The following is a 19,314-nucleotide window of genomic DNA, read 5'->3' as shown; positions in this document are numbered from 1 at the left end:
ATACTCTTAATTGTTGACTAGTGAACCTAACTCCCTCCAGTATAAAGTTTAACAACAATCTAGCAGACCCTGCGTCCACCAGGAAAACGGCATCCTCTTTGTTGGGTCCCACCTGTAGATTTATCAAGGATTCCCGGTGAGTCCCGAGAGGTTGACCCCATTAATCTTCCCCAAAATTCATCAGACAGATACCATCTCTCTCCCTCTTTAATTCGGGACATTCCCTTTTGAAATGTTCCACTTTCCCACAATAGGAACACCCTGCCTGCTGATGTCCCCACTGTCGGCTTTGTCCATTTGGTGTCGGCTCCCTGATTCTTCCTTCTCCTCTTCCCATTCCTTCTTCCTTCCTCCAGTTTCCCTTATTCTGTCCTTCCTTCTCTTCTGTTTACTCCTTCACCTTCTCGTCGACTGTCGCTACCATCATTTTGTTTTCTGTTTCTGCTTCTCATCCTCCCTTTTCACATACACTTTCTATGCTTCCCTCAGCAGTTCTTCTCACTCCATCCCTCCAGTTTCTCGATTCTTTTCTGTACATTGGGCCAAGCCTTCATTACGAACTGAATTTCAAGCAAACCTTGGGCAACAGGATCCTTAGGATTCATGCCTGAATACTTTCTCAACTGGTCTCTCAGCCTTCGGAGGAAAGCTGATGGGGGTCTCATCCTTTCCTTGTTGGGTCTCAAAGGCCTTAACAAAATTTTGGGACTTAGGTACAGCATCCTTGATTCCCATGATAATCATTTTCCTGAGGTCTCTCATGTGGGTTCGGTGTATGGCATTGTTATTGTCCCAAGGAGGGTCTATGCTGGGGAACTTTTGTTCTACTGGTCCTGCGTTCGCTTCCCCCACGGGGGTTTTGTCTTTTCCATTCTCTCATAGCATCTCTCCTTATTCCCTCTCTTCCCCTGTGAACAAAATGCCCATTATAGACATTAGTTCAGCCCAGATATACAGACTAGGGCCCACAAACTGGTCCATTTGCTCTGCTAACCCAATGGGGTCCTCAACAAGGCATTTCATCTCTCTATTTACACTGCAACCTGACTTCTTCTTTGAACTGTAAATAAATTTGTATCTTGCGTGGTCCCTTTAAGAGTAGTCCTGGCTGTCTTAGTTCTGTGTTCTGCCATATTCTGCACCAACTGGCTGAGTTATCTATTCTAGGCTTCCTGCCCTTTCGCCTGGCTGGTACGTTTTTCTGCAGAGTTCTCTCTGTCCTCACCTAGGTTTCAGCTTAATTTTAAACTGTGTAATTGCAGACAAACGTGTTTTAACAAAAGCTTCTAGAAATTTCCACAGACTTTCTTTAAATCTTAACTTCTTTCTTACGGTGGCCCAGATGGTTTATCGTGGCTCTAGGTTCAAACACTAACAGGATCCGAAAATACTTTGGGTATTGCTGGCGCAGAGGAGACCACTGCTGGGGTGGGGGGGGGGGGGTCTAGATACGGATGGATAATATGCTAGTGGTGATCCTTAAGGGGGTCCCCGAGAAGAACTCAGGGTCCATCCTACATCCTCCCAGGGGTCACTTGTTTCTCCCTCCTCCATCAGCCTTAGGGCTTCCATTTGACTATGTAGTCTTTGTTTATTCTCAGATACGGGAGGTTTCTCCTGCCTGCTCTTTGCTTTTTCCTTTTCCTGATTTTTTTGTCCTGCTCCTTTTTATGTGCACATTTTTTCTGGAGGACTTCCACAGTTCTTACTGTCAGTGGAATTCCTAGTTTTACGGTGTTAATCTGCCAACTTGCAGGCTTGTCTCTCTCTTTTCTTTCTTGTCCTAACAGGTGCCATTTTCCAATTACTGCTTCAATTTTATCATTTGTGGCCACTTCCAGATTAAATGTTGTGCCTCTTTAATCAATTCATCATCCCAAGTACCCCCCACCCCCCCCCCCCCCAATGGCCAGCCTTCTCTCCCTAATCTTATATTTAATGCCCCAGAAACTTTGAATTATATTTTCATCCTCTGGATATTTCTCACACATATTCTGTTGTGGCAAATTCCATTCGCTAGTCGTATCTACACAGTTCTCCATTGTACCTCAGGCTCCCAAAACCTGAGTTCCCCAAACGCGCACATACACACACACACACACACACACACACACACACACACACACACACACACACACACACACACACACACACACACACACACACACACACACACACACACACACACACACACACACACTTTGATGGTCCCTGACTGAACTAGTCTGTCTCTTCTGCACAAAACCCCCTTGGTAATTATTTATTAGCTTTGGCAAATGTTTCTCCAATCTATTTGCCAGGGCTTTGGCCACTAATCTGTGTTTAACAGAGAAATGAGTTTATAAAAAGACGGCATTCACATATACTTGTCTTTTTTAACAATTGTCATGATGAACGCTGTCAAAAAATATTATGGGTGGGTTTGGGTCTCCATTGCTTGGTCCACCACCTCCATGTAAAGAGGCATCAGTAAATCTTTAAACTCTTTTAGAACTCTGGTGGAAACCCATCCTCCCCTGGAGACTTATTAGCTTGCAGTGAACTGAACGCTTTACCTATCTCTTCCTCTGTAAAGGAAATATCTAACCTTTTTTCTTCTGGGTCTAAACTTGGCAGTTCTAATTTAGACAGGAAGTCACTGGTTTTAAACGATGCTCCCATCAGTTCCTTGAAGGTTTCGTTAATGTCTTTTGGTTTGTACGAGATCCTGCCACTCCCAATTGGTATTGCATTGATCATCCTCGAGGCCTGCTCTGTCCTCAGCTGCCGAGAGAAGACTTTGTGGGCTCTCTCCCCAATTCATAATATTTTTGTTTTAACCACATAATGGCCTTTTCCATACTATATGTTTGTAACATATTGTACTTCAATTTTTGGTTTGTGAATACCCTGTAATGGTCCTCTGAACCTGAATTTTGTAAGTTTTTTTTTCTCACTGAGTAATCTCCTGTTCTAATTCATCAACCTCCCTCATATATTCTCTTTTAACTGTTTTAGTGTACCCAATTATCTGACCTCTCAAGTACGCCTTGAAAGTATCTCATAAGAGAAATGTATCTGGAGTAGAGGCATAGTTGGTCTCGCAGCTCTTACAAAACTCCAGTTTCTTTAACCACAATGTATTAGGACACCACCTGCAAACTGTATCGTGCTTGTTAATAATAGTGGTAAATGGTCCGAGAGGAGCCTCACTGTGTACTCAGTCTCCATGACCCTACCCTCTATATGGGCTGAAGCCAGAAAAAAAAATCTATTCTTGAGTAACCTTGTCTTGGGATGTTTCTGCCTCCATACATCTTTCAGATTCAGCTCCTTCATACAGCCAATGGTAGCTCTTGCCACTTTTGTTTTAGTTATTTTCTTAGTTGATTTATCTAAGACAGGGTCCAGACAAAAGTTAAAGTCTCTCCCCAACCAAAATATTCTCCCTTTGCTAGTTTTAGGAAGGTATCTTAGATAAATTTTTTGTTGGCAAATTTGGGGGCATAAACATTCACTATGGCCTAGAGTTCTGAATATGTCTGACAGTGTAACATCATGAATCTCCCTGCTTTACCTGTGGCCACATGCTGCACTCTCACCGGCACACTTTTGCCTATCAGAATTGCCTCCTCTGCACCTTGCCATTGAGCCAAACGAGGTTTTAGTACTCCTGCTCTATCAGATCTGTTTCTTGAAGAAAGGCTAGATCCACCCCCATTTTTCTAATATGTGCCAAGACTCTTTTCCTCTTAACTCCTCCATTCAAGCCTTTAACATTAACGCTAATGTATTTTATATTCTTAGCCATTGCCCCCAGGACTCCCAGACCAGTGTTTCCACCATACCGCCATCAATCCAAGTTCACCATCCATCCAGCCTTCTTTCTTCTGCCCATGGCTCCCACTCACCGAGCCCACGACAAACCCTGGGAAAGTTAAACAAACACAAATACAACCCAACCAACAAAGACAGGGAAGAAAGAGATACATCCAACAAGAAAAGAAAAAGGGGAAAAAACAACATCAATAACCCGAAACATTATCCCAATCCCCAGCCCCTCACCGCATTCCCTTATCCTATCCCTCTTCCTCCTCCTCCTCCTACTTCTCCCCCTGACGACCACTTCTTTCCTGCTGCTCCCTTATCCCTCCATTTCTTGGTCGCCTTGATCTTCCACTCTCTCTTCTACCCACCCCTACCCCCACCCCAGAGTTCTCCCAGATTCCTTCTCCCATTCCTGTTTCACATATATCATTTTTTTTTAGCCTACATTCATACCCAAATATTTCTTCTTTTTCTTTGGCTTGGCTTCGCGGACGAAGATTTATGGAGGGGGTAAAAGTCCACGTCAGCTGCAGGCTCGTTTATGGCTGACAAGTCCGATGCGGGACAGGCAGACACGGTTGCAGCGGCTGCAGGGGAAAATTGGTTGGTTGGGGTTGGATGTTGGGTTTTTCCTCCTTTGCCTTTTGTCAGTGAGGTGGGCTCTGTGGTCTTCTTCAAAGGAGGTTGCTGCCCGCCGAACTGTGAGGCGCCAAGATGCACGGTTTGAGGCGATATCAACCCACTGGCGGTGGTCAATGTGGCAGGCACCAAGAGATTTCTTTAGGCAGTCCTTGTACCTTTTCTTTGGTGCACCTCTGTCACGGTGGCCAGTGAAGAGCTCGCCATATAACACGATCTTGGGAAGGCGATGGTCCTCCATTCTGGAGACGTGACCCACCCAGCGCAGCTGGATCTTCAGCAGCGTGGACTCGATGCTGTCGACCTCTGCCATCTCGAGTACTTCGACGTTAGGGATGAAAGTGCTCCAATGGATGTTGAGGATGGAGCAGAGACAACGCTGGTGGAAGCGTTCTAGGAGCCGTAGGTGATGCCGGTAGAGGACCCATGATTCGGAGCCGAACAGGAGTGTGGGTATGACAACGGCTCTGTATACGCTTATCTTTGTGAGGTTTTTCAGTTGATTGTTTTTCCAGACTCTTTTGTGTAGTCTTCCAAAGGCGCTATTTGCCTTGGTGAGTCTGTTGTCTATCTCGTTGTCGATCCTTGCATCTGATGAAATGGTGTAGCCGAGATAGGTAAACTGGTTGACCGTTTTGAGTTTTGTGTGCCCGATGGAGATGTGGGGGGGCTAGTAGTCATGGTGGGGAGCTGGCTGATGGAGGACCTCAGTTTTCTTCAGGCTGACTTCCAGGCCAAACATTTTGGCAGTTTCCGCAAAGCAGGTCGTCAAGTTTACAAAACTACAATATCTTGGGTTAGTCCCCATGTTTGCTCCTGCTTTCTCCCAAGCAAACTGTTATGCCTTATTCAGCTCTGATTAAAAAAAATTCTTCCCCCCCCCCCCACCCGGTAATACAACTTTCAGGGTGGGAGGGTATCTCAAGACACACTTGTACCCTTTTTGCTTTACGAGTCTTAACTGGCTCAAACTCTTTTCTCCACTGTGAAAGCATTACACTAATATCAGGGTAGAAGAATATCTTGCGCCCCTCTATTTCCATCGGCCCCCTCTTTTCCTCACTCCGACTGCTGCTGCCCCTAATATTTTCTCCCTATCCTGGAAATGTACCAGTTTTATTAGAACTGAACAGGGTTTCTGTCTGGGGTCGGGCTTTGGAAGGGGTGTCTACTCACCCTCCCCACCTCTACCTTTGTCTCCACTATATCCTTCCCCAGTACTTTTGGGATTCATTTCTGAAAGAAATCTGCTGGATTTCTCCCCTCAGCATCTTCCCACATCCCACAACTTTAATATTGTTCTGGTGACTGTAATTCTCCGGGGCATCTAGCTTCCCCCAGACCCACTCTCTTTCCCTTACCAATGCATTTAGTTCACCCTCCACCCCGCTTAACCTGTCTTCACTGGTCCCTCCACTGTCTTCCACCTCTGTGTTTCTCTCCATGAAACCTGTGAGGGTCCCTTGCATCACGTTTAATTTCTGGACCATGTCCTAGGCTCTCCTTTCCACAGCCCAAACTAACCTGCCACTAAAGACACTTCCCTTGGGTATAACTGTGTATGCACCTGTTATCATTCATTATTGTACCACTAGTTAATGCTAATAAAAGCCATGCTTCCTGGTTAACTACACAGCCTTTGTCTTCTTCATTAACTGGCACTTCAGTGTGTGTGTGTGTGTGTGTGTGTGTGTGTGTGTGTGTGTGTGTGTGTGTGTGTGTGTGTGTGTGTGTGTGTGTGTGTGTGTGTGTGTGTGTGTGTGTGTGTGTGTGTGTGTGTGTGTGAGAGAGAGAGAGAGAGAGATCTGCAATATTACAACAGCTGGGACTGGAACAGGACAAGCTGGCAAGCTTGTGGAAACCCCCATATGGAAGATGGGTTGTAAGTGCTTGATTCAACCTGCTCAAAGCCCTTGTGGTTCATGCAAGAGGAGAGGACTGGCTGTCTAATATTTCACTTGGAATAAGCAAAACAAAAAGGAACTCTGTGGTGACCTGAATGAAAGAGGTTATCATCTGGAGAACCCTGAAGGGGCAAGTTTCATCAGCAAGACACTGGAGTGGCTGGTTAAAAAGCAATTTTTGATTAAGTAACTATTTGTCTTGGTGAGTATCTATTGCTGCTGGGTTTATGGGTCATCTGGGCTTGTAACAACAGCCAACTGCAGTCTCTGCATAATGTGCTCTGCCATTCAGGGGTCACCCACATGGCTCATTTTGTCAAGACGCATAATCTGCCCTACTACATTGAAGACGTCAGGGAAATGACCAGGCCTTGCCAGGTCTGCGCGGAGTGCAAGCCGTCCTTCTATCGTTCCATAAAGGCGCACCTGATCAAGTCATCCAGGCCTTTTGAATGGCTCATTGTTGATTTTGAGGAACCTCTCCCCTCCACAAACAAAAACACATTGATGAGTACTCCTGCTTCCTGTTTGCCATTCCATGTCCAGACACATCCACTTCGTCATTCAAGAAGGCCCTAGATTTCTTTTTTGCCCTGTTCAGGTATCCCAGCAATATTCTTAGTGACCAGGGCTCATCCTTTATGAGTGACGAGCTACGTCAGTACCTGCTGGCGAGGGGCATCTCATCCTGCAGGACGACTAGCTACAACCTACAGGGGATTGAGCAGATTAAAAAGGAGAATGCCACGATCTGGAAGGTTGTCAAAAGGCCTTCCAGACTCACGCTGGCAGGAAGTCCTCCCTATGGTGCTCCATTTCATCTGGTGGCTACTATGTACCGCGACCAACGCTACTCCTCACAAGCTCCTATTCAATTTCGAAGGTCAGCATCGGGAACTACACTCACAACCTGGTGATGGTTGAGGGTTAGCACACCTCTATACTGCATGAAATTATATTACATAATTCAAACTGTGGCCTACACAGTTAATTTTGCAAATCTATTTAATTCCCTTTTAGACTTTTTCAGACTGTGTGCATGTAATTCAGATTCTTGGCTGTGTAATTCAGATTATTGGGTGTATGACGTTCAGATTTGTGTTCCACTTGCCTCATGATCTAACCCCAGGGTGCAAGGAAACAGGGCTGGTGGCTATGACTTGCTCATCCACCACCTGTTCTTTGATCAGAGGCTTCATACACTGCTCCCCAGGGCTGCTGGAAGTAGTACTCTAAGCGGGAGCAATAAGAAAGCTATTGCATATTATCCAGGTGTGAACTATTTGCTGTGGGGAAAAGAGATTAGTGAAAGGATTGTCTCATATAGTGCTTGTTCTTTCTTCTCGCTGCAGTTTTAGAGCTGCTGTCCTGCCCCTGGAGGAAGGACATCAGCTACACTAAAACTTTATAAACTGCACATCTGGGAGTAGAGGGTTGCAGGGTGCATGGTGCCATGAGCAGCCAGGCATAGGTATCTGCAGTGACTTCATCGGAAAGTCTTGCAAGCTTTTAAAAAACCAGATGTCATTCTCGATAGCACTCAGCATTTATCACCCCTGTACCATAGCAATGATGATTGTTCAGCAATTCCGGGCTCTCAAACTCCTGAAAAAACAATCTCAAAAACACTGACTTTGCATTTTCAGATGCTCGGGAATATAACTTGTCTCACAATTACTAAAAGCTCAAATTAGCAGTGAAGCATTCCATGTTCCAAGGAAATAATAAAATGTCTCAACAATTCTCCAAAGGGCTTTCATTGCCTCATTTATTCTGACAGCATCTCTCAAAGTGCAGAATGTGTCTTTATGTGGAAATTTGTGGTCAGGTGTGTGTGTGTGTGTGTGTGTGTGTGTGTGTGTGTGTGTGTGTGTGTGTGTGTGTGTGTGTGTGTGTGTGTGTGTGTGTGTGTGTGTGTGTGTGTGTTTGTGTGTATGTGTGTGTGTGTGTGTTTGTGTGTATGTGTGTGTGTGTGTGTGTGTGTGTGTGTGTGTGTGTATTTTCAATGTGTATCTGCTTTCATCCTCGGTACCCCTGCAGCACTTTTGCTGTCTGACCTACATGGGCATGTTTCAATATGTGTGTTTTTTTGGGCAGAGGGAGAGTTGAGTAGGTGGGGGGGGGGTGGGATTTGCGTGGTGGGGGGAATTGCATGGAACGGGAGGTGGAGTTACGTGAGTGGTGGGGGGGGTTGTGTGATGGGGAGAAGCATGGATACAGGGAGAAGCGTGGATGCAGGGTGAAGTGTGGATGGTGGGGAGAAGCATGGATGGGGAGATGAATGGGGGGAGATATGCTGTAGAGGGGAGTGGTGTGGTGGGGAGAGGGAGTTTTGTGGTGGAGGAGGAGGGAGTTGGGCGGGGAAGGGAGGTGTGGTCAAATGTTTTATATGGACCAGGAGCAGAGATACTTGTGCTACCCAATTATAATTATCAGTGACAAACACCTGTGTGGTTGACATTGGAACTTTATAGCATCAAATCTATTATTTTTTGACTCTTTCTTAATGACCACAGGACCTAAAAGATACTGTAAATCTCTTTTTAATAAATAGTATGATCTCTTTGTACTGCAGGACTATGGGTCTGATGTCAGGCCATAGTTTGCCAGGGTCTTAACACTGCAGAATCCAGAGAACAAACACACTTATGCACACGTCAACTGTGGGAACAAGCTTTAATACTGAGGACCCCTATGAAAATGAAACTGTGGAGGAAGAGTTCATCAATCAATGTGACAGAAAAGTCATAAACCCATGATTCATATTAAAGAAACAGACTTGCGTTTGTATAGCGGCTTTTATGCCCTTCTTGAGGAGCACTGCTGGTAGCACAGGGAATGTGACGGCCAGATTTGACGTTGTAAATGGCCAGCAGGGCAGGGAACAACGATGGAGAATGCCAGGTTGGCAATTCAGATGCTGCCTGACCTGTTGAACATTTCCAGTGTTTCCTGTTTGTGCTTTTGTTTTCTGGTATCTGTGGTTTCAAGCTTTTTGGGAGGGGTGCCCTGAGAAAATCCAACTACCTCCTCCTTCATTTTTTTTTATTTCTGCCCAGCCAGACACTTGACATTTCTATTTAGAGCTTCTGGGTATGAGATAGGTAGAGAACCAGCCACATTTAATAATGTCGAATAATATGGTCACAAGGTTTTAAACATGGAAAGATTTCACTGTTGCTGTATTCTGTCATGACTGTGAGAAATGGCCACAGCCAAGTGTGCTTATCATTACCAGACTCAGTCACAGCTAGACCTTTCTTTCCAATTCTACATGCATGGCATTGAGATGGGACAGTTCACTAGTCAGCAAGTCGCTGTCCAAGTTTTGTAGCCCCTGGTAGTTGCAGCCATGTTGATAAATTAAATTTAAATTTAAAATTTTGACTTATGGCATGGTAGCAGGCCCTTCTGGTCATGACACCCAATTACACCCAATTCACCTACACCCACAACCCCTCACCCCCAGTACACTTTGAATGGTGGGAGGAAGGGAGGAAACCAGAGCACCTGGAGGAAACCCTCGCAGACACGAGGAGAAGGTACAAACTCTACAGACAGCACCAGATTCAAACCCCAGTCGCTGGTGCTGTAACAGCGTCGCACTAACCACTACACTAACCGTGCTGCCCCAATAATATAGAGCATTCATTCTCGACGGGTCTATACTACCCCCACCCCCCAGGGACCACAGCACATTTCAGGAGGGCCATGGACTGAATTTATAAAATATTTTTGATGTTTTTTTTTAATGTCATCGGTAGGAGAGAAGGATGGAAGAAACCAACGAAACTTGATGGTTTCAGAGGGAAGGGGGCCCATAAACTTTGAGCAGAGTCCTATGGGGGACATAGCCAAAAAAAGGTTGTGAATGGCTGATGAAGATTCAGCACATGTACGGTCTCTCTTAATGAAATCACCACAGGAGAGACATCAGAACCTTTTGCAATTCAGTCCACATGCAATCTGTTCACTGAGGCTATGTTGGCACTTCCTCATGACTTCTTCTCCTTGTTTGAGTCGATGGTGGCAGGGCTGGCTGTGGAGTCCATCGGAGCTGGAGTCACTTTCACTTCCCGCCTGGCCCCTGCTGCACGGGGATGGAGAGCAAGGTTTTCGTCTTCAGCTGTTTGCTGTTTGGCAAAGTTCACAAAGACCTGGGCGGAGGTGAATCAATCGTAAACCATCAGAGTTTGACAAATAGCCAACGCAAGCAAGTACAGGAGCCCGTTGGTAAGTGTACAACATTTTTAAACTCACACAGTCCCTTTTTTTTTAAAGCAAAGCAACAATTTATTTTTATGAAGGCCACCCTTAGTGTGTGGATATGTTCGCTGGTGCATTAAGTAATATTTTCGTAATGCATTGTAGATTGAGTGAAGTCCTGCTCTTGAATGAAGGAGACGTGGCAAGTGTCTGTCTCTGCTTAACAACAGGAAATTTCCTTGAGGAAGAAGAATGAAGAGTCCAATGAAAATAACAGGTAGGGAATGTGCAGGAAATGGAAGATACGCTGGTGAGGGTGAGTTAATGGCTGTAGACGGGAAGCTACGTTTGCTGAAGGAGGAGAACAAGTATATATTTCGATGTAACAGGCCTTCCCAGTCCATGAGCCCGTGGCCCCCAAATACACCAATGAACCTTCAACCCGCTCCATTTAAAAATGGTGGGAGGAAACTGGAGTACCCAGAGGAAACCCACGCAGACACGGGGAGAACATCAAAACTCCTCACAGACAGCATCGGATTCGAACCCGGGTTGCTGGCGCTGTAACAGCATTGTGCTAACCATGCCACCCAGGATTTGCTGGCATCATTCTTCTTAGTCAGAATGGACTGTCCTTGGCAGCTTAACACAATCTGCTGGAGGAGCTCAGAGGGCCAAGCAGTCTCCTACTTTTCCTCCTGCTAATGTTCCTCGACCCTCCCCCACCCCCAACCCCTCCCTTGGTTCCTTCCAGCGTCTGCACTTTCCTGTGTACACTGTCCTTTGTGTCTGTTTGCATTTCCATGTTATAATAAGAAATTGTTGGGAGTTATTAATGTCCTGCAACTGCACACGAGATCTCAAGAAAGGTTTAATTAGGAGGTCACCACTTTGATAAAGTTCAACAGATTATTGTAAAAACACAGCAAAAGAACTCAGCCGGACTTACAGCATCCAAAAAAAATGCAAAGCTATATCGCCAGCGTTTCAGGCCTGAGCCCTTCTTCAAGGAATAAGCAGAATCCAGAAGCAGGAAATCTCAGAAAGTCTCAGAATTCACTCAAAGCTGGCTGGGGCAGGAATCCAGACCAACAAAAGAGAGAGGGGGGGTGGGGAAGAGTGATGGTGGGGGAAAGATAAGGGAAGAGGTGAGAATTGATCATGCCTGTGCAAAAGGGAGGAAGGGAGAGGCAGAGCTGGGGGAAGGCAGTGGGGAAAGAAGTGTGGGGGGGGGGGGCTTGGTTAATGAAAGTCTGAGAAGTCGATATTAATGCCATATGGTTGGAAGATGAGGTGTTGTTCCCTAACTTGTGGGTGGCAGCGCATGAGACCATGGAGAGACATGCCAGCAAGGGAATGGGATGGGGAATTGAAATGGGTGGCCACTGGGAGATCCACGCTAATGCGGCGGATGGAGCCACAATATCCCGTGGAGCCATTGTCTGCTTATCTACCGGAATGGTTTACCGATGGAATTGATTACCTGGTCTAAAGTTGTTTGAGAGACTGAATATTCATCGATTCTCAGCTGCTCTTTGTTGGAGATCACTAACTGGAAGATTTTGACCAATGATAAAGAAGAGAGCTGGTACTGGAGAGTGCTGTGATGTTTCTCTATTTGCAGGCTGTCAGGGAAGTTGCTCTTGATAAACATTTCAGCCGCATTCAGGTCAGGTGAAGCTCCAGGCTGACTGCCTTTGATCTTCAGAGTCACCACATAGCCGTCTCCAAACCTATTGGATGGAAAGTAGATCAGCAACTAATAAAGTGCATTCCCATCGTACAGAATCACTCCTTCCACCAAACCTTGATCAGCGACGTCTTTAAGGAGGGAACATGGAATAACCAATGGATGGAGCAAAACGTGACTGATGAGCAGTTAATTTTCCGAGATGACTTTCCCCAGATGGTATGAGCAGACTGAGCAGTTCATCTATAGTAAGCTAGAGATCAGGTGAAAATCACCAGATTATTTCAGTCATTAAAGAGTAAAATCTACAGATGCTGGCGTTGAATGCAGCACTCAAAGGTGCTGGGAAAACTCAGCATCTATAGGAAGTAAACGGCAATCAACATTTTGAGCCTGAGCCCTTTGTCAGGACTCAAGAAAAACAGGTAAATGCCAGAATAAAATGCTGGGGCGAGGCGCGGGGGTGGGGGGGGGGGGGGGAGAAATGGGTAAGAGAAGGAGAAAGGAGGACCACAGTCCAACAGGTAAGAGGTATCAGGTGGATATCGCTTGAGAGGGTAAAAGTTGAGAAGTGATAGGGGAGAGGGGTGAGGGCTCAGGATTGCTCTCTAGTAGGAGAAGAAAGGAAAGGGGGTTGGAAGCTAGAAGAAAGGAGATAGAGGGATAAGGAAAGAGAGAGACCAGGTGTGTGGGAAAGGAAAAGTTTGGTGGGTTCAAAGAGCAACGAGTCTTGACACAGGAAGGATCTTTATTAAAACACATATAAAGGGATAACAACGTGCATACCACACACTAATACTCTCAATCACAAAATACAGTTCAATCAGTCAATCAGGCTTAACACTACTAATACTAGCAACTGCTTACACTCAAACATAGTAGAACCCAGTGTAATGGATAAATACTGGGAGGAATTTTGGTAAGATTACAGTAGGCTACATACATACACACATTTTAAAACAGATCTTATTTGAAAGACTGAAGAATTCAGTAACATTGCAGGATCTCGAGAATGTGATGTGCACATTTCACAAATAGGTGCTAATTGAAATGACATCATGAAATGAATAGCCATTGTTTTGGAGGAGACAAACTGGCTGTTTTGCAAGTACTTATAGTGTGTTCACAGAAAGATCACTCCTGAGTTTTGTTTATCTACGACAACAGCTTGACCAAGAGAGGAGAACCCTTGTGGTTTGCTGAAGAAGGCGGGGGATTTTTGCAAGTGAGTCACATGGCTTTCTGGCAGTTGCCAATTGGAGAGAGAGAGAGAGGGGGGCGGGTGGAGAGAAGAAGCCCTCTCAGCTTGTGTGTCTGACACTGAAAGGAGCTGAACAGTGCAAGCCAGGAAGAGCTGGTTGGAAACAGAAAGTTCCAGAGCAGTGGATGGCTGGAAGTGCTATCCGTCTGATGTTTCTCTTGGAATAAGAGGAATAGAAAGGAACTATGTGGTAGCCTGAAGAAAGAGGTTACCATCTGGAAAACCTTGATGGGGCAAGTTTCATCACCGAGACCTTGAGGTGACTAATGGTGGTACCTCAGTTGTGGAAATCCTGGAATAACAAATCTCTCTCTGCAAACCCTAACAGAACCTTCCTGAACTTTCGATCACCAAAGCCTGGTGAACTTTATACATGTTAAATTCTGTGCACAGTATAAGAATTGCCTGCATCTAGAGAACTTGGAAGAAGGAGGTGAGATTGAACTGTGAACCAAAGAACTTTACTTAAATTTACACACACATCATACACATGCGGTTAGAATTAGAAGGGGGTTCATTTGGGTTAGTTAAGTATAGAGATAAGTTAAAGTTTGATTCTATTTTCGTGTTTAAAGTTGATTAATAATAACTTTTGTTTTGGGTTTTGGGGTCCTTTGGGCTCATAACATCAGGCTTAACACTATTGATACTAGCAACTGTGTACAGACTTATCACAACCAAGGATTACAATCTGATATTCCTTGCATAACTTGGACATGGCTCCAATGCTATCTAACAGCCCCATTCCCTGTGAAGTTCATACCTTACCAATGACTCCTCCAGCATTGTCCACAGTTCATGACCTGGAGTAGAGCAGGGGTCATCTCAGGACTGAAGAGCAAAATAGAAAGAGCTGCTCCATGTGGTGGACTATATAGTGCAGTAAACTAGAGGGTCTGGCCCAGATAACCACTAGATGATTAAAGTGGGCAATAGTCAGGTGTGCACAAATAGGTGGGCAGGGTCCAACCGTGATCGGCAGGTGACCTCTGCTTAAGTTCCAGACGGAGAGAGTGATTCTCCACAATTCACATTCCCACTAGGTTCCAGGCGGAGAGATCCACATGACCTTCCACAATCCACACTACACCAGGGGAGGGGGGGGTTAATAAAAGTAGAGAATCCAATGTTAATGCCATCCAGTTGGAGCCTTCTGAGATGGAATATTAGGAGTTTTTTCCTCTAATTTGCGGGAGGCCTTGATTTGGCAGTAGATGAGGCCATGGAAATGCATCTCAGAGCGGCACTGGTGTGTGGATTTAAAATGGATGGTCCCTGGCAGGTACTTGCCTTTGCAGCAGAGCAAAGTACCAGGCGAGCTCTTCCACAAAGAATTATAAGTGCTGGACTTATCCAAGTTTTTTCCTTGTGTTATCAGAAACAGGGATGAGTTTACATCCAAAATTAAAATCACATGGATAAGTTTTATTCCTCAGGACCAAATTTCTATCTTGTGGAAAAGGCACCAAGGTAAATTGATGGATGACGTAAAAGGCACTCTGCAGTCTCAAACCCAAGACTCAATACTTATGGATTCGGCCATGTAGCAATGCACTGGAGAAGATAACAGGAATCCAGACTTACTTGCATTTCAGGTGCTGTATGGTACCAAGGCATTTGAACTGGCCATTCACCATTATGGCCAGTCGTGTGCAGAGAGCCTCACATTCTTCCATGCTGTAAGTGAGCAGAGATTTCAGTGACTTCCAGATATCTAACGTACAGGGAGTAAACCAACAGGTGGGTACCAAGCAGCTCACTCACCTGTGTGAGGTCAACATCACAGCTCTTCCTTCTCGGATAACACCAAGGAGACAGTCCCAGAGGAATCGCCGAGTCTTTGGATCCATCCCAGTCGTTGGTTCATCCTGATGGGATAAGTGAACATCTTAGACACACACACACACACACACACACACACACACACACTAGTGTTGACAGAACAGGGAGGTTGCAGAATGGCTTAGACAGATTAGGAAAATGGACAGAGAAGTAGAAAATGAAATACAATGACAGAAAGCATATGGTCATGGACTTCGGTAGAAAAAAATTAAATGGGCAGACAATTTTCTAAACGGAGATAAAATTTAAAATACCCAGATGCAAAATGGCCTGGGAGTCCTTGTGCAGGAGAGCCTGAAGGTAAACTTACATGTAGAGTTGGTGGTGAAGAAAGCAATTGCAAAGCTGGCATTCATTTCAAGAGGAATAGAATATAAGAGTAGGGATGCCATGTTGAAGCTTTATAATGCACTGGTGAGATCTCACTTGGAGTATTATGAGCAGTTTTGGGCTCCCCATTTAGAAAAGATGTGCTAACATTGTAGAGAGTTCAGAGGAAGTTTACAGGGATGATTCTGGAAATGAATGGGAGCGTTTGACAGCTCTTGGCCTGTACTAACTAGAATTTGGGTGAATGATTGAGGATCTAATTGAAATATTTTGATATATTGAAAGGCGTGGACAGAGTAGATGTAGAATGGTTGTTTCCCATGATAGGAGAGTCAAGGACAAGAGGGCACAACTTCAGGATTGAAGGGCATCCGCTTAGAACAGAGATGCAGAGGAATTTCTTCAGCTAGGTGGGAAATCTATGGAATTTGTTGCCACTGGTGGTTGTGGAGGCCAAGCCATTGGTTGTATTTAAGACAGAGATTCTTTACCCAGGACATCAAAGGTTATGGGAGGAAAGCCAGCCAGTGGGGCTGAGAGGGCAAATGGATCAGCTATGATTGAATGGCAGGGCAGGCCTATGGTTTACACTAATCAGACACAATTTGATGATTAGATAACTGAGAAAGAGTGAAGGAATAACAGGGCAATTGTTCCATTGTTACAAAGGCCAATCTGCCAGAGGTGATTGGTTCAGGTTTTTTTTTAATAACCATGAGAATTGCTCTATTCTAAACTCTGGACTTGAATATGAGCATTAGATGGCTGCCTGCTGGAACTGAATTTCACTGAAGTCGGATATGTGCACACTTTGCTCTCAGTCTGTGGGAGATATAAAACCATATAACTTACAGCACAGAACAGGCCAGTTCGGCCCTACTAGTCCATGCCGTAGCAAATCCCCACCCTCCTAGTCCCACTGACATGCACCCGGTCCATACCCCTCCAGTCCCCTCCTATCCATGTAACGATCCAGTCTTTCCTTAAATGTAACCAATGATCCCGCCTCGACCACGTCTGCCAGAAGCTCATTCCACATCCCCACCACCCTCTGCGTAAAGAAATTTCCCCTCATGTTCCCCTTATAATTTTCCCCCTTCAATCTTAAACCATGTCCTCTAGTTTGAATCTCCCCCTTTCTTAATTGAAAAAGCCTATCCACTTTAATACTGGCTAGGCCTCCTTTGTTGCTCATTGCTAATGACCAAACAAAAATGTTGAACTTTTCCTTTAGCCCATTGCCAAGAGTGGTGATGGAGTTCCCAGAATAGTATCCAGCAAGGAATTTCAGGAGAACTAACCCAATAGTAAAGAAGGAGAATCAATACTTGTTATTGTGCAACTTGGAGTTGTTCCAATGACATTTCTGAAGAGATACAAGATGGTCTTAAGCACATCTGTACTTATAACACAACAACCTTCTTGCTGTCAGATACATTATTGAGAGGATTCTGTTTCTTTCCACAAGAAAGATTCTAACTGTCTTAAAACCAGACACTGAAACTGGTAAATGTTTAATTTTAACAGTCATAGAACATTACAGCACAGTACAGGCCCTTCAGCCCATGATGTTGTGCAGATCTATGTAAATCTTTTCCATAACAATCTAATCCTTACCTCACTCACACCCAAACCCTTCTATTTTTCTTATATCCACGTACCTCTCTCAGAGCTTTTTAAATGTCCCTATTGTTCCAGCCTTCACTACAACCCCTGGCAATACAATCCAGGAACCCAGCACTCTCTGTGTAAAAAAACCTTACCTCTGACATCTCCCCTAAACATTCCTCCACTCACCTTAAACAGGTCCTCTAGTATTTTCTCGGGGAAAAAGGTGCTGGCTGTCAACTCCATCTAAATCCCTTGTATCATCTATACTTCTGTTAAGCCATAGAACTTTACAGCACTGAAAAAGGCCTCTCAGTTCAATTCATCCATGCTGACCAGGTTGTCTACCTCAACTGACCCCATTCTCTCTCCCTAGAACTCAAGAACACCAGTCCAGGCAACATTCATGTGCGTTCTTCTGCACCCAGCACCACCTCCCCCCCCCCCCCCCCCCGCCCCGCCCCCTCCAGCTCAATCTCATCCTTCCTGCAACAGAGTGACCAGAATTACCCACAATCGTCCAGGTGTGGTTTGGCCAACATGATGTCCCGACTCTTGGGCTCAAATTGCTGCTCATGAGAGCTTACAGAGCATGCTTTGGAAGCCTTGTTTCTGACTATGCATTCCTTAACTGTATTTCTTAAGAGTGAAGTGTTGCATTTTAGAAGGACAAACCAAACACCAATAAATTGTAGCTCGCTGACGAGTGCAGTCAAACAGAGGGATCTAGGAATACAGATATATAATTCCCTAAGAGATCTTTTGGCATATTGGCCTTCATAAATCAAAGCCTTGAGTCTAGGAGTTAGGATGTTGTGGTAAAATTGTGTAAGATATTGGTGAGGCCATATTTCGAGTATTGTGTGCCGTTTTGGTTTCCAAACTACAGGAAAGATATCAATAAGATAGAAAGAGTGCAAAGAAGATTTACTTGGATGTTGCCCAAACTTCAGGGACTTGGTTAAAGGGAAGGGACTTTATTCCTTAGAGCATAGAACAATGCAGGAAGGTTTAATACATTTATTCAAAATTATGATGGGAATAGACATAGTAAATACAAGTAGGCCTTTTCCACTGAGGTTAGTAGCGATACAAAACAGTGGATGTGGGTTAAGGGTAAAAGGGGAGAGATTTTAGGGAAAACGGGGAATTTCTTCACACAGAAGGTGGTGAGAGTATGGAACAAAGTGGTGAATGCAGGCACAATTTTAACAGTTAAGAAAAATGTGGACAGGTGCATGGATGGAAGGGGTATTGAGGGCTATGGACAGGGTGCAGGTCAATGGGACTTGGCAGAATTATAGTTCACTACAGACTAGAAGGGGTGAAGGGCCTGTTTTCTGTGCTGTAATGTTACATGGTTCCAGGATTCAGGTTGGAGGAATATTGGGAACATTCTGATGAAAGGGCACTATGTAAAGGCTTACTTTTCTTGTTAAATAGTTTCATCCTTCTTCCGGCCCTAAGACGGTGAAATGTGAGAATAGAAAAAGGCCAAGTTTCCTACCAGCAACACGACTGGAGGGCAACCGAGGAGAGCGATGGCTGTGGAGAGCTTGCGTTTGTTGCCCCCGCTGTATGTGCCAGCTGTTCGATCAGCATACTCCATAAGATCCAGCTTCTCAATCGCCCAGTTGGAGACCTGGATGGGGTTTGACAAAGAATTAGCACTTTATGTTTGAGTGTTGTAGGCAGGTGATCCTGGATGAGGAAGAGCACGACTGTCTCTGTTTAAGTGCACAGGCTCATACCTTCTGTAGCACACAAGTTACATTTTATACACTGTAATCGAGTGGGAGGATGGGGGTGAGTGTCAAGCTCAGTCAGTCAGTCAGATGTTTTACCTAATTCATGGTGCTATATAAATGCAAGTTGTTTTAATTTAATAAATGAGGTTCTTTTTGGATCATATATCATTGGGTCTTCAGGAGTTGTGTTACAAGGAAAGATTAAACAGGTTAGGAGTTTATTCCTTGGAGCGAAGAAGAATGAGGGGAGATTTGATAAAGGTTTACAAATTATGAGGG

General features: G+C 44.8%; 1 protein-coding gene across 2 annotated transcripts in view; it reads right to left on the bottom strand.

Annotated features, from left to right (window-relative positions):
- Window positions 1–9,009: 9,009 nt before the first annotated feature.
- The window catches only part of abca4b (ATP-binding cassette, sub-family A (ABC1), member 4b), a 177,857-nt gene continuing 167,552 nt past the window's right edge, over window positions 9,010–19,314 (bottom strand). Inside the window, exons 46-50 of one of the 2 annotated variants that reach the window (XM_069939095.1) lie at window positions 18,795–18,929; window positions 15,272–15,375; window positions 15,092–15,184; window positions 12,040–12,289; window positions 9,010–10,507 (exon numbers count right to left, since the gene is read on the bottom strand). In XM_069939095.1, coding sequence (XP_069795196.1) covers window positions 10,346–10,507; window positions 12,040–12,289; window positions 15,092–15,184; window positions 15,272–15,375; window positions 18,795–18,929 — 744 coding nt within the window. In that variant the 3' untranslated portion in view covers window positions 9,010–10,345. Of the gene's footprint in view, window positions 10,508–10,663; window positions 10,795–12,039; window positions 12,290–15,091; window positions 15,185–15,271; window positions 15,376–18,794; window positions 18,930–19,314 lie in introns of those variants that run through there. The other variant, XM_069939094.1, reaches the window with a different exon arrangement.

The sequence above is a fragment of the Narcine bancroftii genome, chromosome 5 (assembly GCF_036971445.1).
Source record: "Narcine bancroftii isolate sNarBan1 chromosome 5, sNarBan1.hap1, whole genome shotgun sequence".
Taxonomy (NCBI): domain Eukaryota; kingdom Metazoa; phylum Chordata; class Chondrichthyes; order Torpediniformes; family Narcinidae; genus Narcine; species Narcine bancroftii.
This window is presented reverse-complemented; position numbering and strand designations above follow the sequence as displayed.